A 27,329-nucleotide genomic window follows, 5' to 3' on the forward strand; every position below is an offset into this window, starting at 1 on the left:
TCCCCACACGGCCACGGCGCGATGATGGCCCGGCGGCTCCTGCGCCCCCGCGGGCGCGGTAAGGGGGCGGCGGGGGGTCGAGGGGAGCATACGGTGCCCGGCCGCGCTGCGGCCGCGGTCTGCTCCGGGCCCGAGCCCTCGAGGGCCGCCCAGCCGCGACCAGAAGGGGCTACGGGCCGCCGTGACAGGGCGGGAATCGGCACCGCGAGGGGCCCCTCAGCGCGGGCCCGAGGAGCCGGGCGAGGCCATTCTCACCGGCGAGGGGTGGCGAGGGCGTTCCACTAGAGAGCGGACGGGGAGGGAGCCATTTATTTCCCCCTCTGTTTCCGTCTTCAGTGGGCCGGGCCAGTTTTCGCGGGCTTTTCCTTCTCCCCTCACAGCGGTTCTCTCTCGCCTTCACGTCCCCGCTCAGCAATGCCCTCCTCCGCGGCCGTCCTGCAGTCGTCCCCCAGCAAGAGGCAGAAGAGCTCGCTGCCCGAGGAGCCCACCGCTCGGCTCCGCTTCACGAAGCTGTCCGAGAACGCCTCTGCTCCCTCCAAGGGCTCTGCTCGGGCCGCGGGCTACGATCTGTACAGGTGAGGGTACCCCACCCAGGGGCGGAGCCCGCGCCAGCCCCCGGCCCCTTTCCTCTCAGGAGGAGCCCCTTGGCTCCGGGCTCCGGCGGCTGAGGGCTCTCCTGAGGCAGGGCCTCTTGCTGGGCAGAGCCCCCCGGGGAGGCTCGCCGGGCCCGCAGAAGAGGAGGCCAGAGGTGGCCTGTTCGTTAGCTCCCTTGCTCCTCCGTCCCTCTCCCTTCATTTCCAGAGATCTGTGGTCTGGTTGTGCTGCAGCACTGGTTTTGGCAGGCATCGATGCAGCTGTTGGCCAAAAGTCAAGCTTGATGCATCCGCCTGAGTTGGTGTTGGCGCCAGCATTGACTAGGTGTCTTCCTATTCATCGTGGGAATAGAAGATCATAAATGTGGTGTTTCTGACTGGTTGGTTGTAAGAGAAGAGAAGTTTGAATGAGACAGTGGTGATTCAGGTGCATTGTTAAGCAAATGCTTATAGCACTGTATGTACCATGTGAAACTCCATCACGTAAATGTAACATGCATAAAATTATGGGATGATTTCTAGGAGTCACAGTCATACTTTTGGCAAATCTAAGTTTTACAGTTGTAGGATAGGAAACTGAATTGTAGGCATGTCACTGTTTCATAACGTGTGGAAGCAATGAGGGGGATATGACAAGTTAGTGCAGGGATGGTGGGCTGGAATGACAAATAGAATCATAGAATCATCTAGGTTGAAAGGGACCCTTAAGATCATCGAGTCCAACTCACAACCTAATACTGCCAAAACCACCACTAAACCATGTCCCTAAGCACCACGTCTGCCCATCTTTTAAATACCTCCAGGGATGGTGATTCCACCACTTCCCTGGGCAGCCTTTTCCAACATTTGATAACCCTTTCTGTGAAGGTATGTATCTGTTTTAACCAGTGAGTAGCTGTTACTTTTTCAGGTTCGTATTTCCTTCAACTGAAACTAAATATAGCAGCATTAGGGTCTTGTTGCCAGCTTCGATGAAGACAAAGGCTGCAGAAACATAAAAATGTTGGCGCACGTGGACCTTCTCTGCGAGCGCTATGCTCTTCTGCTTTCCTCTTGGCTGTTGGGTGCTGCCTGCCAAAGGAACTTGTGGCAGTTTGATAATGCTCCTAGCTGGAAACCATGTGGGTTGCTGTACGGACTTAGGTTTTGGTTTGCTTGAACTGATAATAAACATTATTTAAAGGCTTACACTATGTTCAGGAATATCTGCAGCTAGGCTTGTGGTTGTTTGCATAGTGCTTCCGTGATCAAATAAAATCACTAATTACGTTTGAAACTCCACTCGTACCTCCTTTAGCTTCCCTTTTTCAGTATTACTTAGAATATCAGCCTTTTTCTTCCGTTGTATTCTGTTTGTCTTACTAGGTTTTTTTTGTTCTTGTTCCAGTGATGCACTGTACACCTGGAAAAAGTCAGTTTCATAAAAAAACCTTTCAGTGCTTCCCAGTGTTTAAAAAGCAGTTCTTTGTCAAGGCCAAGATATGCTTGCCTTAAAACAAGTGGAACAGTCTCACTGTGGTATTGTCACCACTGCTTTTCATTAAGCCTCCAGCTGGGTAGCTTCAGAAAGTTCTTAAAATCTGTCTGGTTTGTAGTTCCCAACCGAATCATGTGAATTGTGAATTTCTGACCTACTCAAAAAAAAAAAAAAAAAAAAGTGGTTGCCTAAAATCAAACTTAATAGATTATTATTTTTGACTACAACTAGCTCATCTGCTGTAGAAAGCTTAATCAGAAGAGCGTGTTATCCTTAAAGTTTTTGCTTTTGCACATAAAATTGCACAACCCCATTTACGCAATGATTAATTTAAAGTTAAACTTGTATTTTTTGTCTATCTTACCAGTTAAAAACATTTAAAACTATCAATCTTAAGACTATGCTGTTCAAATGACACTACTGAAATCTTAAGCTAGCACCATAAAAATGTGAATATCTTGTTTTTGGATCTGCATTAGATTTTGCAAATCTGTAAATATTTCTTGTATAAGTTTCCCAGCAAGAATAATTCTGAATAATTTTGTATCTTAAGTTACAGAGAAGAGAATTTTCAAAATATTCTATATAAATTAGTGTTTCTTTCTTTAATGTAGTGCCTATGACTGTGTGATACCACCCATGGAAAAGGCAGTAGTGAAAACAGACATTCAAATTGCACTTCCTTCTGGATGCTATGGCCGTGTAGGTAAGTTAATAGACTATAAAAAGGCTGCAGAATCATTGTAGAACAGGTTTGACGCCATCTTCACATTTAGATTCTGCCTAAAGCTTTCAGAATTAGTCTACACAAAAAAAGAGGTCTCACATGGCTGTGTGATTTCTTAAGCCTTGTAACAGATGTTTCTGGTTTAAAAATAAATTTGAGGTTTGGTGTATATCAAATGACAAAAAGACGATTAGCAAAAATGTTCATAACCTTCATACAACTTTATAGGCTACGCAATAGCTCATTACTTCTCTGCAGTTTCAGAATGCGAATCAGAAAGACCAACAGGTAATGGATGTACAGAAAATAAACCCCTGGATGTTTAAAAATTAACCCTGAAGTAAGAGTACTGGTGTAGTAGAATTTGACTACTTTTTGTGACAGAATACTCGAGAGAACCCATATAAAATATTTTGTTATGTTCTTTTGTTATGTTCTTTTTCTGAATTACGTATAAATTCTTAAAATAAAAAAAAGCAATAGCCACTCCAGTGGAAGAGCATAGTCAGAGTTCACTATGTCCTTTCATGTAAAAGGAGAATGCGTGTGCATTTCTCTTATCCCAGACAAAGAAAGTTTTTAAGAGATCTAAGTTGCTTGCCAAATATTGTTTTCCATTGTAACTTGAATGGATTGACCTTTTGAGATGATTCCAAACCAGTGGTAGCTGCCAATAATAAACCAAGATTAGATACTTGTCATTGGCTCCAGCTGCCTTCCTTGGATAAACCTACTCTGCAATTGCTGGCCAAAACAAAGATATGCTTATATCACTTAAAGATTGATTTTATTGTAGCCTGTAGCAGCTGTTATTTTGTTTAATATATACATTAACACTTACAGTAGTTCCTGTAAAATCATGTTTATTTTAGAAAGACTGTGGAAACAGTTCTTGCTGCCACGACTCTGTGCAAACACTTTAACCTATAAATATTGTATAACAGTTTTAAAAGAAATAAGTTATTATACTTACAAAAATTCTTGTTTTCTAGCACCGCGTTCTGGTTTAGCTGCAAAGCACTTCATAGATGTTGGTGGTAAGATATTTTTTTTCTTTTTACTAAGACTTTGTAAATCGTGATTGCAAAATTGCCTTAAATTTCACATTGTAGTATGTGTAAATAAATAATGCTAGCTTCATTTGTAGCGTTGCAAAAGGAGATAACTGGGAAATACCTCAGAGAGCCAGCACATCATAATTATTTTAAAACTTGCTGAATTATAAAATATTACTGATTTTTAAAAAATAATAACCGTATCATACTTTTGTAGGCAAAGTCTGGCATAGATGTTATTTTTTGGTTTAGGCTTTAAAGATGACTTTACATTCTACTTTCTCTGTTTTAACTAAACATCTATGTATGATTCTTTTCAGTCTAGTGCAAGATCTGAATGAATTAATAACATACAGATATTCTTTTATGCAGAGAGTATATAGTAATGATACTCAAAAGGAATGATAGAAAGCACTGGAATACACCTTTACTGTGGGTAGAATTGATTATTAGGATGAAAAGAGCTTTACTTTACTCTTACTGATGAAACTGTAACAAATTACGTAAAGCAAATGAAATTTAAACTTGTAACTTGGTACATTAATGAACTTAAAAATCGAAAGTCTTTTGAAACAGAAATAAAACTAAAATCTCACTGTGTACAAATCTTTCCAGGTTTGTATTTTTTTGTTCAGTACTAGCAACAGATTAGTTTTGAACAACAGGATGTTTGGGTTTTTTTGAAGCATTTTGAGCTTTTCTTCAATCTTGATTAGAAATTCACAGGTGCCTCTCCAAAAACAATTATTATAGGCATATCTATAATCAGAAGCCTTCATGAAAGCCTCACTGTCCCTTTGCCATATCCCTATAACTGCAACATGACGTAAATGATGTTGAAAGTTCAATTTCAGTTTTGCCATGGGGCTGATCAGAGCACAGGCAGATTCTCTAGGTGTTGTATTATAACTTCACCTGACTGCCATGACTTTTCAAATATCATGGAGAATGGCTTGGCAACTACATCACCCAGTTCCTCACGACTGGGATGCATCTTGTCAGGTCCCATAGACTCCTGTATGTTCGCATTCCTCAGGTGGTCACAAACCTGGTCTTCTGTTGTAGTGGGAGGGCCTTCACTCCCCCAGTTCCTGCCTTGCAGTCCATCCACTGGAGAGGTGTGGGTTGTCAATGAAGATTGAGGCAAAAAAGTTGTTGAGAACCTCAGCCTTTTCCTCGTCCATTGTTAACAGTTTCCCAGTCTTGCTCATCCTGGGAGGGGGTGGCGGTACGCTTTCTTTGACCTTCCTTTTCTGGCTGACATACCTGTAGAAGCCCTTCTTATTATTCTTTGTGTCCCTTGCCAAGTTCAGCTCCAGCCGTGCTTTGGCCTTCCTGACCCCATCCCTACACAACCAGGCAGTGTCCCTATATTCTTCCCAGGATACCTGCCCCTGCTTTCACTGCCTGTGCCACGCAACTATTTGTGTAGCACTCGTTAGCTAACACTTTGTGTCACCCCTGGTTTAGCAAATATGTAAAGGCTCTAGATTATCTGATATTTTGAAAAGGAGGAAGGAATAGCACTTTGCTAGAAGTAAGAAGGCAAAATTTCCACACTATCATTTTATAATTCAGCCTTTTTTGCTTATACACTTGCCGTGTGTGCATAGGATTTAATTTTTAATATTTTAAGTATTGAATTGCAACATTGAACTGTGGTAGAAATAGTGCAAGAAATCTCTGTGATCACCAATATAAGTGATATACTATGATTCTTAGTTTAACTGATGCATATCTGACTTTCTGAAGGCTGGCCTAACCTAAACCAAATATACAGTACGGGACCCGTGCATGTAGCTTTGGTACATCAAGCTCTCTGAATCAACTGAAATGAATGCTCCGTTTGACTATGTAGTTAATACAGTTACATAAAACAAAAGAGCAAGCTTGTTTTACAGTATTTACACCTGAGTGTAGCTGAATGACAACCATCAATTCCTTAAAGTTTTAGTTCTGTTACCCTGCCTGGGATACAGGATTTGGATCTGTGCAAATCCATAGCTCTCAAATAAGATGTTAGAGTTAAGAACAGATTTCTGCTTGACACTCAAAGAGCTGAAAGTTAGCAGAACAAATGGAGCCTGAATTTGGTACAGCTGTCTTAATTTCAGATGGGATATTACAACTAAAATTAGTAGTACAGTGGTAAAACACTTCTTGACATGTGATGGTGTTTTTCAGTTCTTTTTCCAAGATTGATTAGCATTTTTAGATATTTCAGTATTTTCATATATATTATTTAATTATGCATGAGTAGCATAAAGGATGTCTATATGAGCTACTGCAATAATCTACTAATCTAAACCAGCATTATCTAATATACTGACAACATTTATTAACTGAATATCCCTCTTAATTCTTTCTTATGACAGCTGGTGTTATTGATGAGGATTACAGGGGAAACGTTGGTGTGGTACTCTTCAACTTTGGCAAGGAGACTTTTGAAGGTAAGTATTAATCTTGGCAGAGCTTGTTTTCAGCCATCTGACTGGAAATGTGAAACTAATTTTTCTTTAAAAGTCAATGAAGAGAACATTTTTCTTGTTACAATTAATGAAAACATGGAAACTTAACAATATCATCTCAAGGAAACACAAAAAGATTGCACTCCTAGAAAATTAGGCAGCATGCCAAAAAAAAAAAAGCCCAAAAAAAACAGCCAACCAAAAAATCACACCAGCATACCAAAACAAACAAAAAACCCCCTATTAACTAAGCTTTAGATTCATGAGCCGCACTGAAGCTCGACTTTGTATTAAGTTTCTTGCTTGCTCTGCAAAAAAAAAACCCAAAACAAAACAAAACAAAAAACAACAAACCAAAAAGATCTAGCTGAGCCGTATTTGAGATAAAATCTTCTCCAGGACCCTGGAAAACATGAGTAAGAGAGATACAGTTTTCCCTTAATCATGCTGTCTCTCTGCAAACAGTCAGTTTTAAGTGTCAGGGCCCACTTACAATATTGCTAGCGTTGTCGCAGCCTTTTCTGGGACTGCGCAGCACTTTCTTATGGAAGTTCTGTGAACCAGATTGAGTACTCATGAGAAATTTTGCTTTCTTTTTATCAGTTCAGGGTTTTTTACCCCCAGAGAAATCACTTCCTGGGTCTAGTTCACAAAAGGAGCCACATTATACATACAGCTGTCTCTCCATCTCTGCACTATTTATGCATAATGACACTGAAGATGGCACAGTATGGCAGCAGGGCTGAGGGGAGATGCCTTGAGCTGGTACTGCTGCAGAAACTTCACCTTAAAAGGACTAGTTTAGCCTGTATTTTTCTGGGACTATTAACATCTGCTTAACTAAGTTTCAAATAAGCGTTTACACTTTAGTACGTTCTGATACTCTAGAAAGGGGACTGTCTAAACTTTGTATTGATTCTTCACTTTCTTGAAAGAACTAATAATGTTTTAACTTCGTTGCAGTTAAAAAAGGGGATAGGATCGCCCAGCTCATCTGTGAACGCATTTGCTATCCTGAGCTAGAAGAAGTTCAAGTAAGTTGCCAAAAGAAAATATTTCTGCTATTTTCAATAATGAACAGTTTAAGATAGTCGTATATAAGCTGAAATTTATGATATGGATAAATACTTTTCTTTATAACTACTTTCAGTGTTAAAACTGCATAGTAGCATTGCTACCTGAATAAAAACCTTGGATGCTTTACATGCATTTATGTGGATTTTTTTTTTTTCTTCTTAGTTTTCAGAGTTAACAGGTACTTAAGAAACACTTCAGTATATACTGAAAATAGTTGTCTCACAATGTAGCAGTTGTTTAAGCTTGTACAAAACATATTCTAAAACATCTCTTAGATTTTTTTTTTGTTTAGTTTTTCAGTTATAGCTATTGTTATGAGTAAATGTACCTTCCTCTATGATAGACAACATCTGTTGTATAGAAACAAAAGGCAAGTTAAGACACTAAACCAACTTATCATAATTGATGTCTTTCAGGCTCTAGATGATACAGAGCGTGGCGAAGGTGGCTTTGGTTCTACTGGAAAGAACTGAAAATTATTTGAATATGCTTTCTATATTTTTTGTTATGCTATTTCTAAATCTTCATTTGAATTAGAAGTGGGATTTTTGAAGTACATTTTATTTACTTATCTGTATCTGTCCTTCTGTCTATTTGTACAGGCAGTGAATTCATCTGCGTTATGTGGAAATGTGCATGACTGACTTGGTTAGTTGATGGTTTATATTTTCTTTTTAGATGTTCGGTCCTCAGTAATAAAGAACTCATTGTTTATGTGTGCTTATACTCTAATAAATTAAAAATTAATGATTTTATTTTATTTTACTCACCTAAACTAAAATGGATGATTGTTTCCTTGCCAATTTGGGTTAATCTTCTGAAAGCTATCTTCCATGTAGGTCAGTATTTCATGCTGAGAGCCGGCTTCATACAGAATCAGTAATAATACAGGTATCGATATGACTTCCCATTCTGACCCCGAAATCAGAATAAGGCAGAGACACTTAATATTGCATCTTCTACAACCTGTCCAAATACCCGTGTTTCTGTTCAAAGCTAAAGCTCTGTCTTTGATCCTTAGGTGATCCTCAAGCAGCCAATTTTTCAGCTCTCTATTAAAAAGACCGGGCAATATGGTGTTTGAGCTAAATAACACAATTCATCTGGAAAAAACTCCTATATAGTAAATAAATCCTATGAAATATGCTCTTGAAATACCTGTTGACAAATTAATTAATAAGTTACTGTATGGAAGAAAGATTCTGAATTACTGAAGCAGTGTATGAATTGTTTTTTCAGTTCTATTTTGACCAGTTAACGTAGAACTCTTTTGGAATCTGTCCCAAACCTGATTGTTTCTTTAAGTTTGGGAATCTCTTAAATGACTCAAAATGTTTCAGGTGAAAGAACACACACACAAGAGAAGGGACAAAAAGGAAAGAGAATAATTAGACAAGGCTGTGAGGCTCTCAAATATATTTTTTTTCCCTGCAGCTGTCTCTATTCTCTTTTTAGATTTTCTTAGCTGAAATGTCACAAGTATGAAATACTGTGCTTTAAGTAGTGTTTCAGCAATGGAAAGGTAGGCCCTCATATAGACTGTTTCACAGCATCACTTGTTTCATCACATTTCACTTGTTTCACAGCATTCTTCTTGTAGTCTTGGATCATAATAATCTTGTCTAGGACCGACCATTTCCAGTGAAGCGGGCCCAAAATACTGCACATTTTATACATTTTACCCCTTCTTCCCCAAGGAGCTGGAAAATAAAGTGCAATATGACAGCATTCAGATTCCCTCAACCATAGGGTAGTCATTACATTTACTTGGCAGTGCTGAAACAATAAGTACATTCATCTTTGACTAGGGTAGAAGTCTTTCCCTGCATGTGCATTATGTGCTTGTCAGTTTTTGTTTTGGGTCGTGTCCCGTCCCCCGTTCCCCCCCCCTTTAATCACAACACTGTACTTACATCTGTGTACCCAGACCTTCACAAGCAGGCTTACCATGCAAAAGCCTATTGTAAGCAAGAAGCACATCATACCGAGAAGTTTTAAATGAGTTGGAAATGCCGATCTTGACATGAAGGTTCTTCCATTCTACAATGTGCCAAAAAGGAACTTCAATTACCAAAAGCTATTGAAAGGCCTTAAAATAGCTATGATCCTTTTGTGTAAAGCTGTTTCCTCTTGCTGGACTGTAAATTGAGAGCAAGTTTTGCTGCTCTTCTTTTCTTCCCTCCCCACCCTCCAAAGCAAAAAATCCAGCAGGGGATACACTGATGCAAGTCTTTTTTAAAAGATGCTACAAGATGATCTCGCTTAGAACAGCAACCTACAAGGAAAAAGTTTTGTTGATACTTATCTCATTTGTTGTACCTGTTGGAAACTGATCTAATTTCCATTTTTTAAAGCAATACTAATAATCCAGATTCTGAGATAAGAAGGAATAGTATTTGCTAGAAAAAGCACTCTCTCAGACGCCTGAGGAAGAAACATAAATTTACAAATCCATGGCTGCTGTAAGTTGTCAACATATAGACCGTTATCTGTCATTACCAAAAAAGGCTCTCTTATTTTGAAAATTGGTATAGTTGAGCTCCTTATCATCGTTTCTCAATACTTATCTAGAGAAGCACATAATGAGTTTAAGATTGCCGCATGGTTCTTCCCAGTAGGACCTTGGAAAAGTCTGAAACAACAGAAATGCTTCCAAGCTCACCTCTACACAGAACCCCTACCTGTGCATCAAACCATTGCACGAGGGTAATGCATTCTGATAATTCTTTTTAAAATGTTGGGGTTTTGCTTCAGTATGAGTAGCAAATCCATAGAAGACAAATACTTTTAACCAGGCAACAAGAGTTACATACCAATACATTGGAAGTTCTTAAGCTGATACTTGCTACTGCAGACCAGGGCCCGTATTGAAACCTGTAGAAACTTTTTATTGGTAGCGAGTAGAGAGTTCTTACAGCAATATTTCTTACTCTCTGGTTCAAACCATGATGCCTGTGTCTTCCCCCCTCCCCCCCCTTTTTTTTTGTAAGAAAGTACCACAATTTCATTAATATGAAACTTATTTTAGTGTTCTCTTTTTCCATTATTACCACCTATACTACAAAAGTCTTTTATCTTGGTATCTGGTTCTCTTTTGAGATCTGATTTTCTAATTTGGACTGAAATACGTATGACAATTTATATTTCCTTAACAAAGGCAGGAGCTGATGAGAGTCTTGAAGGAGCAGGTGATCACTAGACAATTCCTACCACTTAACAGGGAACTCTCCACTTACAGACAAAGTCTTAAAAGAAAGATTATGGTATTGATACCATTGATCTTTAGGCCTTTTCTTGGTTCCCCAAAGTATTAACCTGCTCTTTAGTGGTTGTGAATTTAGCCCTGCTTACTCAGTTCAGCTACAGCTACATTCCTCTGTGGCATGTTAATTTTTTTGATCTATTTAACGTTTTTTAGTAGATCAGCCACTAGATGGCAGTTAAAGTTTGCTTTCTTTTCCACTTTTTTTTCCAGAGGTATTTTTCAAAGAACTGTTCATCTATAATTAAGAGTTGATGACTCCCATTGGGACTATGTTGGCGGAAAGCAAGATGCAGCAATATTTGAGTGAAAGCAGGCAAAAGTATAACCATTAAAGGGGGAACAATGACTATAATTTAAATAAGATTTGGGTGGTTGCAGTGTTTGCATAATCCCTCCTGGCACGCAAGAGCAGTAGAGAAGCCTGTGGCTTTGCTCTCCTGCTGTGTTTCAACAAAAATGGAAAATTGTAATGAACAGCAACATTTTTCCTATCTTTCATATTCACTCTTCTTACTCCCCCTTCCTCCATTCCTTTAGGTGGAATGCAGTCTACTTAAGGATTGCATTGTAATGAAAGTAGTGTATAGCTTGGTAAATTGCATTGGATTCTTCAAATCAGATGCCTCTTGCTGCAAGTTCAGGACATAAATTAAAACTTACTTATCTGTGTTAACCCAGTAGTGGCAGGTGATATATACTAACCTGAATTCCGTGAATTTTTATTAAGGTTCCCTATTTTCTGTATTGGTTGCTATTCCTGTAATCGCGCAGTCCAGTGCTCTTGTATTTGTTTTCCTTCCCTTCCCCCCCTTCTAATTTTTTTTTTTTTTAAATAACTGTCATTGTACTTTGGCTTAAAGATGGTTAAATAAGTTTCGGTATTAAGTAAACTTCTATGACCCTGCCTATTTCCTGTCCTGTCAAACCTTTCCTTGTAAGAATAACAGTGTCCTTTTATTTGGTGGAGTGTAGCATGATGTTTTTGGCAGGCCCAACATTTTTGACTTGCATAAATTTGTGACCTCAAGTGCAAGAAAAGTGAATGCTTGCTTCAGTGCCTCATGGTTTCTGCCTAAAAATAAAAGTGTCCACATCACTAACCATTACAATTTCTGAAGGAAAATTATCAGCGCAGTTATTCCACCTGATTGCACATGACTGCACTTCCAAAGAAAAGAATCATAAATAAAAATAAGTATTTTGCACCTAGTTATGTAAGGTACCAAAAGTCTGAAAATATAGGGCAGACTGTACTGCCTTATGGGTTTCTAGAATTGGCACACATGGCACTTCCCTCACGAACAGCTATTTGGCAATCTCTACCTTCATAAGGATGCGATTCTGCAAAGTGTAAATTTGGGTCTGCTGCTGGGAAAAGAATGTCACATTGCATGGTTAAAGGTTGCAGGATCAGGTCTGAAGTGAATTAACATAATTATTTTCCGAAACTTTCCCTCCATTAACTGTGTGGTTATTTAGCTCTTTACCACTGAAGTGATGCTTTTCCCCTACTCTGTTAGAACACAGCAAGAAAAACCTTTCACCCTGCCAAGTCTGAAAACCTGACAGATTTGTTTTATAATTTGAGAGCCCTCATCCAGAAAGTAACTACTGTATTTTAATATGTAAAATATGCTTAAATAAACATATGTGAGCTGTATGTGCACACTCACTTGTTTACCCTTAGACTTTGATGTTTTTTTCATTATGTCACAAAAATGTAGTATTAATCATTGACTTTTTAGGAAACATTCGTATAGTAAATTTTGTAACAGAAATAAGAGTTTTGTATCCATTAATATTGCTTGTAGCCTTAACATTTAAAGCTGATATACTTGAACTGAAGAAAGTTATCTTTTGACTGCTATTGATTACAGCAAAGGAATTTGTTTGGTTTTATTTTGTAAAAGGAAAAAGAAAAAACAAACAGTCCTGAATGTAGTATCTTTGGCCAGATTCTTTTAACACGAGTATTTTGTGGTTTATGGATTCCTAGTCCGAAAGGTTGTCTCCAAGTGTCCAAGACAAAATAACTATGCGTCCTAGTTGGAAGAAGACGACTTCCCCTTTCCTTTGCAGCTAAGGAGATTGTGCCATGTCTAGCAAGCGCAGCAGCATGTAGTCTTCAATGCTGTCTTGCTAACGCACCTCCGTCCTCACCACAACCTTCCTGCTGCACAAGCTTGCTCTCTGGTCACTGCCAAGTTACCGGTACCTTCCTTAGGGTGCAGGACAGCATCAAGGAATGGTACTTGTCAGGTTTTCACAGCAGCAAACACAAAACAGCAGTCTCGCTTTCCTACACTTTCATGTAGAAGTTACTGCTGGCAACGAAGCAAACTCAGCATTACAGGTCTTTAAGCCATTTAAATTCTGCAAGAATAACTTTTTTTTTGTCCATCCTACCCTGTGACACTGTATCATAGTCAAAGAAAAGGAGAAGGTCTTGTTAGAGGAGAAAGTATAATACTTCAATCCTGTTCTTACCTTTCTTCTCAATTTGCATTAAGGCAATAGCAACGTGAGAAAAGTGAAAAAGGAAGGAGTTGTGAAAATGCCAGGAAATCATGGATCCAGCAACAGAGAACTCATTGCCCTCCCTGGACATGAAGAAAAGGAGACAGCTGAGTCAGAATGGGCTAAGAGCTCCCACTTCATCTTGGTGAGGTTTTTTGGTTTTGGGGTGGGTTTTTTGTTTGTTTGGTTGGTTTTGTTTGTTTATATTAATCATATCAGTTAAACTAATAAAAGTTCTCCAGCAAAAACTGAATAAAGCTCACTGCCTGGCAGACTGCTACCAAATGAAAAGCCAAACTGCTGCTCCAGGGAGGCAGCAAGGTACGGCTGTTTTTGTCAGAACATCATTCCTCACTCAAGTGCAGCACTGTACATCTTGTTATCAGTTTCTAGCTAGGGGAGGCTTTAAGAGCAGCTTTAAAGAGGGCTTCACATTTCTGGAAGCATGATATATGTTGTGTCCCACCCCAGGTCACCTGCACAGAGCCCCCAAACTGCTGTTCATAACTTTCCCAAATGCCAGCTGAGTAAGACTGACCAATAGTCAAAACAAGCAAGCTTTCACCATTGTATCCTGAGCAGGCTGGAAGTCTGCTGCGTGGGAGAATTAGCCTCTGTTTGCATTTACTTTTTATTTGGATGACCTTCGAGATGCTTAGCATTTATGGGACAGCCTAGACTGAGCAGAAAACCACAGCTCAGGCACTTGTGAATAGTTTGGTTCCTACAACAGGATTCTGGATTTTTCAGTCCTGTCTGCTCCTGAGCACCTGCTTGCCAACAGGACCTACCTTTTTATTTTTACATCAGTACTTTCTGCTCATAAAGTTGATTTTAAAATTATGAGAACCTACATTAATAACAATAATAACAAATTGGACTCCACCTCTGTCCCCCTACTCCTGAAGTTCGCTATTCAAATGTTCAGAACATGTGTTGAAGGCATGGCTATGTATATATTAAAGCATGCAAATGATCACTGATGCCAGGATTGCATACAAGCTAAATGAAAAATTATTACTTATTTGCAATTATTCCAAGAAATTTTTAGTTGCTGACAAAATAATACAACAGCTGGATGAGGAGAGGGACAGGGTCTGTTTAAGCTGGCACTCAGGCTAAAGAAATTCATGCAAAGCCACAGCCATGGTTGTCTGGAAGAGTCAACTTTATCCCACTGCTGGGCTGGTGCACAACTGCATGCACTGATAAAGCAGCGTGCTAGCAACATCTGCCCAGCAAATGGGTTACTCCCCCATTTTCCATTATATTTGAGCTGTTGGAGAACATGGAGTGCCTCTAGAGCCACAAATTGGCAACAGCAACACAACATTGAAAGCAGGGCTGTCTGGCTGTGGTAGGACTGTTAATCATGACACTACCTTGTTGGTACTAACCCAGGTTAGGAATGAAACTGGGGTTTATTATGAATACTGTGACTGTCCAAATAGAGTGTATGTGGAGAAAGCTAAGGCTTAACTCATTTCTTATGATCCCTTACGGCCTCCCTGGATAGCACCTTTTCCCCTCACGCTTTTTGCTCATTGATCTCTGCCTTCTGGTTTGCCAAACTTTCATTTTTCAGGTGTGCCATCAGCTAGCTGGCAATGGTAGGAGTGTTTAAATAGTTAAAAGATTCATGTGAAACTTGCTCACTTCTAATGAACAGTAGAGAAATAATTTAAGCTCTATTTAACTGGTGCAAAGGAAAAGTGCTTACAAATTAGGCATTAAAACAAAAATTAGACCTAAGAGCAAAACTCCTGGTTTAGTACTCTAAAGCATATGCTGATAGCCTAGGGAAAACCCTTTTGTTACAACTTCATCATAAGTCTATTAAGTTGCTTCTTCTACTACTGCTTTATGATAAAGTACATTGCATAGTCTCACTGGCCTGTGCACGTCCCTAAGGTCTGGTGGTGTTGCTGGCAAAGCTTTATTATATTCCTACATTACACAGAGCACTGTGCAAATGCTAAACAAAAGAAAATGACATCCAACTGCTAACAAAGACGCGTTGGGTATTCAGATTTCTCCCCTTTCCCCATAGCCAAAGTGGCAGTGAGACAAAGGCTTCTTCGGAATCCTTGCTCATTATGTGAAGCACAACTCAATCAATCCCAAAATGGTACTAATCATAGCCTTCCATAGCTCTACAACTAATATTTTTAAAGTTATACTGCATGCTATATATAATTTTCAGTGGCTGAGAACTGTGAAACTGATACAGCCCTCATCAAAATACTAAGGGCACTGGCATTGCTTTAAAACTATCTCCATAGTCAACAGTTTATATGCACATAGATCTTCAACAAAAGTCAGAGGACTGCGTGTTTTAATAGCTATGGAAGTATTTTATTCCCTCTGAAAAAAATAATTGATTCATGTTTGTTAATGTCCGATACCCAAGGTCAAAAGGCATGTTCATATATTTGGCCAGAAACATTTCCTTGCAAGAAATCAAGATGGCAGTAAGTTATGATTAATCAATAGTAGGTGCCCAAGGGATTTGAATGAAAACATTTGGAAGTCTTAAATCAATAGCTGTCAAGAGTCCTCTATCTATAAATGCAGTTGTTTTTAGTAAACATCTGTTGAGTTTTTTTGATTCACCTAAAGAAAATATGTTGGAATCAATTTTTATGGGTTTCTGGGACATCAGATTACTAATTGCCAAAGAACTTTGGCACAACTGAAAGGAGTGAGAGTCAGACAGAACACTTCAAACACTAGTTAGGGCAAATTCTGAATGTTTGCCAAGTGAAATGCAATTGTTCAGGGTTTGTGCACTACTTACTACTGAAAGATGACAAAATCTGTCTAAGGAATAATTACTGCAAGAAACGGCTGTGGGACAGGACACACTGTTAGCCTCATATGATCTGCATACAAGAAGTGATTAATATAGAATTACATCTGAGATACAGTATAGTCATAAGAATCAGGGTCTTTCTCTCAGAGTTCCTTTTCTCCATCAAAATGAAACTTAGAATGCTTCTGTTATTTCACAGACTCAAAGTTATTCCCAAGGGCAAGAACTAGTCAGCTATGTCATAGTCTCCCCAGGGAAGCTGTGGAAACCCCTTTGGCTTGATGCAGACAAAGAAGGGAAAAAGCACACCACAGAGAACAATCCTGCATTGGCTGATGGGTTGAGTAGATGACCTAACGGGTCTTTTCCATCTATAATTTTCTTCTGTGGCTTTGATGCTGAAGGCCCTGTTGACATCCACAGTGCTGTTGCTTTCCTGGAAGCTTTAATAAAGATCTGGTTTGGAACTCACAATAACTAACACCACTGAGCAAATAACTCTAGTATGGGGCATCAGGCAACAAGAATGCCAATGGAAACATGCCCCATCATGGTAGCTGAATTTATTCCAGCCCTTAACATCAGGATTCCCTGAAACACTTGTGTCAATATATAGTAACTGCAATGGACGTCAGTGTACTGCTGACTTCAATGCAAAAGAAATACAGTGCATAGCCGCTTACTGTACTGTTCACCCAAGATAGTGTCTGGATTTATAAGCTCCCATGGCTGGCTTGGCCTGAAGACTTTAGTTCATTAGGAGATGCAGGAATTCGTCTAGAAATCCTTGGTCAGCAACAAACATGTCAGTATTTCTTCTCTATTCTTCACCTTGTCTGTTACTATCAGAAGCCTACTTCCTCTTCGCTACAGCACATCCTTATGTTAAGATTAATGCAAACTCACATGAGTCACTCTGTCACATTTATTCTTCAGTCGAAAGACCAGATTTTCTACTTTACCCTGTTGCCACTGGAATTACTTCTGGGCAAACACAATTACAGTTATACCTGTGTAACTGTAGCTTCACAACCTCTTTTGTCATCCAAAACTTGGGCAAGGTGACAAGGCTTGATGCTCCATGTGAGACACAACACTAGTCTCTAGGGAAGAACCCGCTTGTGAACAGTTTCTGTGGGTCCATAGACCAGAGCTCCTCAGCTAACAGCCAGGTTTCCAACAGTTTGCAAAGTCTAAAGATATTTTGCCAATACAGTAACTAAATGAAATGTGGCAGAATGTAGCCTATGGCAACCCAGATCTGAATCTAGAAATCTAGCCTGTGGAGGCATGGTGGTACCAGAAGAATATTCTGACTCAGCTGGAGCAGCTTCTCAGATCTGAAAGAAACTTTGCCCAATGGGAACTCACAGCAGGTCACACAGCTCTGTTTCTCATGAGGTTGGCTACATCTATTCCTTTTATGCAAGAGAAACACTTCATTAGGGCCCTACATAACCTTCTGTTGGGCAATACTGGGCACTCCTGGTTTCATCAAATGATGAATCAGTGGGTCCCATTATTGCTTCATACCTCATACAGTAAAGTTTTGAGTGGGTTCTTGGACAAGAATCTTGGCTCTGAAAGACATGTTTAATACAATAGCCTTGGACACAGACATAAAATAATTCAAACACTTCTTACAAAGTGTATGTGTTTACTTACATCGATAAGCATAAAATTAAAGGCATCTCTTTTGCTGTTGTATAAAATAATAAAAAAAAAAATCCAAAACAATACACCGCCATTATATCACTTGGAGTTCAGAGGCACTCACACACACAAATGCACCCTGCTAATTGGCTGAGAAAGGTCTCTCATATGCCAGACCTTTCCATCTACTGCAGAAAGGCCCTGTGAAAAAACCTTCTCCGGAGCTGAAAGCTGACTGTAAGAGGTCCACGCAGGCCAGCATCCCAGAGCAGAATGTGACACTTAGTAGCAAATAAGTTGCTATTTTTAAAAGCCACATTGGTATCTTTTTGAACGTTTCATATGAATTCAGAAGATTATTACTTGGCTCTATCACAATACTGTTTTCTCTCTAATTTCCAGAGTATATTTGAAGTCTGAACGGATTAGAAAGCATGAAGAGGCACTAGGCTGCTATGTAAGTACTGAAGGTAGCTACGATTTTCAAAAATACAGTGGGAGACTGCTGAAATCACTGGCATTCAGACTGGAATTTAACAACAAAACTATTTTTAGAGTGAATGAATAGAAAGAAATATTTTGAGTCTTAGGCCTTCAGGTGTCATCCCTCTCCTTCCTTCAGTCTGGACTGACATGGGGATGTTTGGCTGAGATTCTGGTAGTTTCCCTTAATACAGCAATAGACTAAATCCAGCACAAGTGTAAGTGGACACCAGGACTAATACTTGCTTCTGCCACTAATCAGGATTAGTTTCTTTCCCTCGTTATCCCACAACAATGAAATAATCTTTCCCAGTGACCTACACTGGGTCTGTAAAACTTTTAAGCATGGAGTTGAAGGTACAGACAGGACGTTTGGTCAGCACAAATCCACTCGCAGACTTACCATGTCTAAACCTAAAATAGTCATTAATAAAAGATGTAATTGAACATTGCATCAGGTGAAAGCTTGTTTAACCAATCAGTGTCTCACTACAGAGAAAAGTTTTTGGTGGAGAAATACTTCTGTTTCTTCCTATTCTTACCTTAATGTAATATTACTGCTATGTTTTGTCCTCCAGAAAGGCACTAGAGACTGTGGCATTGCAGCTTTTCCTTTCTGCTAAGTGCCTCACACAGATGACACACCCTAGCAGCGCTGGGCCTGAGCTTGGGAACATCAGCCTGTTCCAAAAACCAGAGTTCCCACATAACTATATAATTTGCTGCTATCGAGTTACTGGGCTAGCCACAAATTGACTAATGTAATACTCACTGAGGATCAGGAGGTTGTAGCATGAGTGTTTAATTTCCAGGGGAGGGTGATTTGTCCTTCAGTATCACAAACACTTTAATTATCAACACACAAATAAGCACTAAATCCCCACGTGGCAGCCATGCACGGCACAAAAAGAAAAGGGAATCTACAACCTTTAACTTGCAGCGATGTACCTAGACATTAGGGCCCTCTGAAATCTGGCAACAAAGTTTGTAGCACTGGTGCTTCCCTAGCTGTGGGGAACAGGCCAAGGACAGGCGAGCAGCTGGGACTCGGCACTGCAGAGCATTGCTTGCCTTAGTGTGACTGAGGTACATTGTTCTCAGGTTGGATATCACTCCCTCTCACTCGGTGTTTTCAGCCCATAAACCAAATGGGAGTAATTATGAAGAGCAATTCCTCTCTCCCTATATGCCTCAGTGAGAAAATTATCTTCTCCTGAGAAATAACTTCAGTCTTAGAAAATCAGATTAGTCTTTTCCTAAGATAAGAGGGTCTTTTGATTGCTCCTTGAACTTAGGCTTTGCATCACTCATTGCTTATTTCTTAGGCTTTTAGCAAACAAACTGGTTCATAACCTACAAAGAGAGACTTTACTCCAGCTATAACAACAACTTAGACTAGAAGAAAGCAGGAACTACTTACATCTTCTTCAGTAGCTCAAAATCCTGAACGCACTGATCATGTTTTCTTCACCAGACCAGCTCAATGGTACTACAAATCCTCAGAAAGTAGAGGAATGGGAACAGGCTGTAATTATTGGCTGCAGATGTTTACACCAGTCAGTCTCCTGCTAACTACCTTTAATTGCCAGTGTGCTCCAGCACAGGAGAGCCAAGTAAACATTTGCAGCTGTTAACAGCTATTTCTTGCTTATGCAATTTCCCAAGGTTATATAAAGATATTTTTTTTTTTTTGTACCAAGCAGAAAAGATTTGCACTACAAAATTTTAAAAACAACCCTTAGGTATCATGCTGAATATACCAGACAAATGACTGCGCAATAAAAGACAGTCCAAATTCATTGACTGGAAACTTGCAGGGAGACTTCATTGAAAGTCTGCCCACCCTCTGCTAGGGCTGCTAATCCTCTCAGTAACGATCTGCTTTCTGAAAGAAATTTCTAAATGTTAAACCATAAAATCTAAGCTAGGAAGTTATTTTACAGTAGATCGTCCTTCTCTGGATATTGCAATACCTGTGATCTTTCTTAGTATTTGATGTGCATAGTAATTAGTGAAGAATTTAGTCCTAGCAGTGTTGTATCTCCAGCTAGCTGTTGTATTCACTACATTATGTTATCTTATTCATCTGAAAATGGTTATCATACTTCCATCTAGGATTGCTTTGTTCAGTCTACAACTCATCTTAGTGGCATCTGTAAAAAAAAATAATTAATTTTGGAAGAGGTAATTTTATAACACCGCTGGACTGCCACTCTGTGGGACAAAGAGAATTCTATTGCTCGAGATGAGTAAACAAACACTTCCCAAATCAGGCAGAGATGATGGGATCACAAGGGTTGCATGTACTTCCCTGTGGACTTCATAGAATAGGTTTCTTTCTATTTAACCCCTCACTCTCTCCCAATTTGCAATTACCTCCAGACTTCAGAGCTACCAGCAAGGTCTATTTCATACAGCTGCTCAAAATAAACCGTTTAGTTATTTGAGCTCCTCAAGCTCCAAGTGCTATAACCACAGCTCACCCTTTCCCACCCACGTATGTGGCATCCATAGATGTTAACTGTTTTCTGTCTTAATATGCTGAACATCAGGTGAGATTAAAAAGCCAAATCAGGTCCCAGAACAGATTGCAGACACAGGGTCTCTTCCTGCCAGCTCTGCAAAGGAGAAGCAGCAAGTGCCTTTTGTTTGGTGCTTATACTAGACCATGCAGTACTGAGAGTTAATAGATCGGTTTATACTTCTGTCCTTCCTGAAAAGAAATTTGGCTTTATGTCACCTGCTTCTTCTGACCTGAAAGGACCAGGGTGAAGGAGTTCAGGCGCTAGGCTACGCAGCATACTTGTGGGCACGTTTCATCCTAGAGCAACACCGATGCCATGTAGTGTCAGGAAGCAATCTGTGAAATAACTGTAAAAAGCAGAAAGAAACTCTGTGTATTTAGAGGAGCAAAAGGAGAAATAAAAATAATGGATTGATTTTCAGAGTCCAGCCTGATATGTATTTGGCTCTAAGGAAAAACCTCTCTGGTATCCCAGCACAAGGTGATTGAAGGACTCTTTTTTTTTTTTTTTTCTTTTTAAAGAGACGTTTACAGTACCTTGGGTTTAAAAAAAAAAGAAAAAAGTAAGAAATACTTTCCTAATTAGCTTCTGTAATAAGAGGGAGAAGTGGAAAGGGACTATAAGCCATGAGCTAACTTCAGTACTCACAGTTGCTTTCTCTGTATGTGTGCCTAAATGTCTTCTAGTAAAAGTGCAAAACCACTGGTCAGCTTCAGCCACACTAAACCAAGCAGTAAATGTCTAACAGCTGCTGAGCTCACCTGCGTCTTTCAGGAAAGCAGGCAGTGAAGGAGTTGGTTGCCACCCAAATGAAAGGACACAGCATGAGCTTCACCTGTATTAGACTGCAGCAAATGGGCAGGAGCTGCTACTGATGCTCTGCCTGCACAGGTGCTAAACCTGACCGAACCTTGGCTCTTCCTAGACATCAAAAAAATCCACGTACAAGCTATGCCTTTAGTGTGCCAGACTGCTTTTATTTCAGATTTGAACTCCCACCCCAATGTTGAAAGAGCTCCATATATCAGAAATCTCACAACATAGTTTAGAGATGAGCTCACCTGTGATCAGTGGGAGGGAGACTCTAAAGTAGCTGTCAAAGAAAAAAAAAAGTTGCTTGAATCCAAAAATGGAGAAAACGTTTTGGTCAGCCTAGCAAATGGTAAGGTATGGGAGAGTTGGCAAAACAAGAGGAAATCAGTGAAATAGCTGTTAAGTAACAGCGATTAACTTCCTTAGCTCTGCTTTCTGGAATATGATGATGATCTTACTTGTACATTTACTCAGGTAGGTGGGAAAATATTGTCACCAGGGGTCATATGTGCTGGGGTGATGGGCAAGTGTATGAACAGGAAGCAATTATATGGTTGTAAAGGAGTTGGACAGAATATGACATAATGCGCCAGGTCCAGCTAATGAACCTTCCTGAATTTATAGGTGGATAAAAGATGTTATGGGTCATTTGAGTTCTCAGGTGACAGGTCAGATCTGTGGAGTGGCAAGCATAGCATCATTATTGAAATGTGTTGGCAAGTATTATGAGTCTGCCCTTATATTTAATAACTTTTAATTTTATAAGTGGTTCTGGATGATATCAAGTAGCTGTTCAGTCAATTAAATGCACACAGAGAAGTGATTATGGAGGCTGGATTACTGGCACAGTGCCAAGGCACTCCTGGGCGGGTGGGACATCTCTCCAGCCATAGAAATTTTTATTTGTTTGTTAGTTATGCTCTGGCCCTCTGAGAGCTCAGGGCAAAACTCCACTGACCTATAAAGTTCTGCTTCTGTGCCAAAGCATCTCCGTCAGCCACTTCAGCTGCACGACACCTATGTCACGCCCAGGCCTGTCGGTATTGCCAAAGTGATATTCTCAGCACATCAGCCTGCGCAGGACCCAGGCTCAGCTGAGGGAGCACCAGGGCCCTTCTCTGCTCTCTGCCTTCCTTTCCCCCGGTGGAGCTGTGGATGGCTGTGCTGAGCATGGGTGAGGTCTCAGGGGCACTTTGAGGATTCAGGGAAAAATCTTGTTCCAATGAAATCAATGGGAGTTTTGCCATTGACTTTGGTGGGGCTGAACTTCATTCATAAAGCGTTGACTGTTACAATAGATTTCCCAGCCCCGCAGGCAGCCCATGCAGAAGTGTAATAGATCTACACTTTTGCTTCTAGAAATTAATCCCCTGGCTCAGGCCGAGGTCTGCAGAGAGCAGCTTCCCTGGGCCAAGCCCTTTATCTGGGAAATCTACCACCCGGTACCCCACCGTAAGCTCAGGGCCGAGCAGGGCTGACTTGTGCCTCCACCACGGGAGGACAGACGCGCGTGCCGTCTAGCTCTGGGAATGCCAAAGGCCCCATGGAGCTGTGGCCCGGGTGGTTCTGCATTGCAGTGAGCTGGTCCCTTGAGCAATAGCAGCAAGGGTGGACTTTCCCGGCTTGCACCATGGCCAAGCTGGCCCTCAGCAGCCTTGGCACGGAGACTGCACAAGCCACTGGCTGAGCTAGCGTCTGGGCAAGTGAAGGGATGAAGTCTGGCTCATTACAGGGCAGGGAAACTGCTGCAGCGGCTAGCGCTGACCCTGCAGAGAGGGCTGTGGTCTGAGTGCCGCCTGCCATTTGTACTGCCCTGGCACGGTGTTCACTCTATTTGAAAAGAAAAAAAAGGAGGAGAGAGGGGGAATCCTGCTCCATTGTCCTACTGCAAGTGGAAAAGGGCTGAACTAATTCAAACCAAACTCAGAACAGAAACTCCTCCCAGGCGGAGACATTTTTCTGTCAAGTTTCAGCCCTGGGAGAATTTTTACAGCTGAGCAATAAACTCTTGAAACAGAGGTTAAGGGCCTCGCTAGCTCCAGGCTTCTAATACAAGGAGCAGCACAGAGCACTGGGCACTCTTTAATCTGCAGGAATGTGTTAGGCTGCCGGGAAGCTGGAGGTACAGTGGGAAGGAGGGGGTTAATCGCCACAATTGCCCAACAAACATTTCCTAATATTGTCACTTTTTACCCACAAGTTACAATTCCTCTGTTACTATAGAGGCAAGATGTTGATACTGGATTCATTTTCTGGGTTTTATTCCTTTTTGTCATTTTTCCCATGAACTAATAAGCCACAGTGGATTTGAAAGTATGAGCAAATGTGAACACTATACAAAGCACTTTTATGTTCTATTGACATTTTCTTCCCACCCTAATAATTTAGAGCTGCTAACATAAAAAAAAAATTAAGATGATCATACTTCCCATCACTTTCATTTCCCAAGTTTATGAAGGAAGAATCATGAGTAATTTCCCATAGTTATTGTTTGCAGCACAACACATGGTCTCAATTACCGGGATAAGAAACATAGAGAGGGTATTGGTAAGGATAAATGATTTATCTGTGCATTTCATTCAAAATTCATTTTCCATGCCATAGTTTATATTACTCTGATCAACCATCATCTTTCTCATTTCACTTTATAAACATAATCCAACTGTTCTGAGCGGGACCCTGGGTCACAAGAGATCAGTTTGCTGACATATTTTTGGAGCAGTGAAGCATAGACAGAGTGACCCTCCACCAAAGCTACTTGCCGCTGGAGGTATCTACCCAAGAAGGGCAGATCTGGAGAGATCTAGACTAATGGGACACAAAATAACTCTTGGCTTTCACTTTTGTTCTCATTTCCAAGGAAAGAAAAAGGGGCAACAACTAGTGTCAGGATCCATGCCCACATAGAAGATAATTCTGTGTATTAATATGCATATTTTTCCTGGCAGTTGGAGGTACTTCACTTGCCTTTGCACTACTGTTGCCTTACAGATGCCATTTCTGCATTAATGAAATGACTGGCTGCAGGCCCGTAGCTGAGCTCTCTGCGCGTGAGCTCCGTCTCCAGAGCAGATGTACGAAACCCTTGTGGTACATTGCTCCTTCTGCACAAGTAGCAGAGAAGTGCCATCGACATGTGACTGTGCTGAACGCGCGTGTGCTATAAAGCGGCAGCTTTAGCGTAGATCACAGCAGCTTGGACGTGGCAGAAAAACTAGTTATTATTTCAGGACTTGGTTGTTGTGGTAGATTTGAAAGGCGTGCTACTGCCCAGCTGGGATAGGCTGGTGGCATGGCTGAGACTCACAGCAAACAGTTTGGTTACTTGGGGATTTTGCAGGGACGGGGGTTCAGCTGACGTCAGAGTCAGCATTTCTTTCTCTTTTGCCCTGCCTTCCCATCTGGTGCCCAAAGCACAACATTCAGCTGCTTCTCTTGTAGGACTGCTCCTGGTTAGAGATCACTTGGGACATGAGGGACTTGATGCTTAGGGGGCTGGTGGAGAGGTCCCCCTGCATAAATCCTTTACCAATTCTCTGTTTTTTAAATTAATTCCAGTCTGGTCCGTGGGGAACTCAAGACTGTGCTGTTTGTTAGCACAAATAAGCCCAACACAAATAACCGGTCTTTTTCACCAGTTGTGCAACTCCTGCCAGACTTGGCCTTCAACCTGGGCCTCGTGGTCACATTGGGACCCACAATTTCCTCCCATGGTTTTATCTGTGCTGTCACTGTGGAGCAGAAAACATGCTTGTTCCCAGCATATTTTGGGATATTGGAGCGAGTAGTAGCCATATGTATGGGCAACAACATGGTCTTTAATAAATTCAGTCTCCTAAATGACTTAATCTAATTACAGGGCAAATGCATAATGGGCAAGTTCACACCAAGGTGGCTTTGTTGAAGACTGAACTTTTGAAATACAGTTGTTCTGGCTGGTACGCAGCATCTTGTCTTTGCTCTGAGAACATATGTAGCAGATATATTTTAGCCTTTTTTTCTCCCTTTCCTTTCATTGCTGGGTGCTGCTTCCAGTCTTAATCCATGCAACACAGACATGATATATGATTTAAAAATAAAGACCAGGTCTCCTCAGGACCTCCGCCCGTCCCTCACCCAAGCTTTGTCATGCCATACAACAGCTCTCATGGCCCTGGCCCAAGTCTCCACTTGGGATGCTCCAGCTTTGGCCTCATGGTGTGTCATGCCACAGTTGTACCCCAAGAGTAGAAACCATTGCTGGTCTAACACGTGGCAGCATCTCGCCTCTGTGGTGCTTTGGTGTAAGAGCTCTACTAACAGATAGGGGATCTCAGAGCTTTACATCCTTTCTCATGGCTACTTCTCCCCAGTGCTGTGAGGACACTGAGATCTTGAAAAAGTATTGGGACCTCTGTACAGGAGCAGATTTGAAAATTGGGAGGCAAAAAAAAAAAGTGAAAAGCTTTCAGCAAAGGCTTTATGCCTTTTGCAAGTACAATTTAAACATACAGAATGGGAAATCTGTCAAATTCTTTCTTGGTCAGTTATCTTTTCTTTAATTGGGTAAATGAGGATTTGTTTTTAAGGGCCTATTCTATACTCAGTACTTGCTAAGGTCTCATAATGATCTGGTCCTGATGTGCCTGGAGGTTTTTTTTCTGTTTGGTTCATTTGGTAACTTCTTACTAGCCAAAGTCCTGTGGACAGCTTTACAGTCCTTCGTAAAGTGCTGGTTGTCTCAGGGGTGTCAGCTGAAGGGAAGTCTCTGCATTAAGGCTGGTAACCTTGTGGAGCTGGCTACCATGAGGGCAGACGGCTGTTGATTCACATCAAAAAGTCTTTTGAGCAGCTGCCCGGCACAGCAGTTCAGCAGAGCCAGCACTGCCGAGTCACTCATTCCCTTTCTCCTCTCTCCCAGTTTCCTGTTGTTTTAGCTTTGCACTGATGTGAATAGAGACCAACAGTGCGGTTCCCTTCATATTCCTCGTCTGCTCTGCGCTGGCACCTTCCTCCTCTCTTCCTGCCCATCCCTCCTGTCACGTGTTTCTCAAAGCAGCAGCAACTTGTGCTATCACCTTCTTCTCTGGACTCAGCACTTATATTCCAAGTTCAGCTGTTCATATTTTGCCTGATAGTTGAAGCCAGCTCCTGCTCAAATATTTTCCATCTACAGCTAATGTTTGGCGCAAAAAGAATCTCATGATCAAGGGGTTTAATGATGATACATATTTTTTTATTTAAAAAGACAAGTTTATGTCTGGAGATCCCTTTAAGGTGCCTGAATGAATCTGAAGAAATCTGCATGAGACATGTTTTCAGCTCTTTTCCGTCTTTAAGGTACCCGTGCCGTGGCACAGCTGGCAGCACTGGCAAGCCAAGACCCATAACCCTGTTGGGCACCTCTAGGCTGGAGAACTGGCACCACACCGCTCTGAATCTCAGCAATTCAGGTAGAAAGTCCATTTCTCCACCATGTGCTTGGATGTGAGCCCTGTTTAAATGCAATATGTGTCTTGTTCCTTAGCTGAATTTACTCCTCCAAATGCAAACATGCAGTATGGACTGGATCTTTGTTGCATAAGCCAATCCTGAAGTCAAGGCACTCCAGGCTTGGAAATTGCACATGCAACTTCAAATTAAGAAGAGTTTGGGGAAGGCTTAATTATTTGGAGGATTTACTGGGACAGCACAAGCCACGTCAGACTGCTGGTCTGACTTGCGGTGGGGGGAACACACCCTGTTGCTGGTGCAGTGTCACAGGTGTGTGCTCAGTGCAGTGCAGGGCTTTGGGCTCCCGCCTGGTGAACCCGTTTCTGTGTGGTTTGTTCTTGGGACTCACCTCTTTGCTCTGGTTGTTTTGTTTTTATGGGCAAAATTCAAAA

The 27,329-nt window shown here is 41.0% G+C and overlaps 1 protein-coding gene across 3 annotated transcripts; it reads left to right on the top strand.

Annotated features, from left to right (window-relative positions):
* On the top strand, positions 1-26,859 carry DUT (deoxyuridine triphosphatase). Of its 3 annotated transcripts, XR_014269580.1 has the most exons (10): positions 1-58; positions 413-575; positions 2,685-2,776; positions 3,790-3,834; positions 6,228-6,302; positions 7,284-7,354; positions 7,814-8,045; positions 13,173-13,324; positions 18,047-18,101; positions 26,785-26,831. XR_014269580.1 is itself a non-coding variant. In XM_082488736.1 (7 exons), the coding sequence occupies exons 1-7, from the start codon at positions 22-24 to the stop codon at positions 7,868-7,870; spliced, it is 540 nt and encodes a 179-aa protein (XP_082344862.1). In that variant the 5' UTR covers positions 1-21; the 3' UTR covers positions 7,871-8,111. The 3 variants fall into 3 exon arrangements, 1 of the variants encoding a protein (XP_082344862.1); XR_014269579.1 differs by lacking the exon at positions 18,047-18,101 and having other exon boundaries at positions 26,785-26,859; XM_082488736.1 differs by lacking the exons at positions 13,173-13,324; positions 18,047-18,101; positions 26,785-26,831 and having other exon boundaries at positions 7,814-8,111.
* The last annotated feature ends 470 nt before the right edge of the window (positions 26,860-27,329 follow it).

The sequence above is a fragment of the Vanellus vanellus genome (assembly GCF_965231255.1).
Source record: "Vanellus vanellus genome assembly, chromosome: 11".
Classification (NCBI taxonomy): Eukaryota; Metazoa; Chordata; class Aves; order Charadriiformes; family Charadriidae; genus Vanellus; species Vanellus vanellus.

What these genes read in the sequence shown, in the direction of transcription:
- DUT (XM_082488736.1), top strand. Translation starts at nt 22, where the DNA reads ATGATGGCCCGGCGGCTCCTGCGCCCCCGCGGGCGCG. An exon ending in CCTGCGCCCCCGCGGGCGCG is followed by an intron (nt 59 to 412) that starts GTAAGGGGGCGG and finishes GTCCCCGCTCAG; the next exon opens with CAATGCCCTCCTCCGCGGCC. An exon ending in TGGCAAGGAGACTTTTGAAG is followed by an intron (nt 6,303 to 7,283) that starts GTAAGTATTAAT and finishes ACTTCGTTGCAG; the next exon opens with TTAAAAAAGGGGATAGGATC.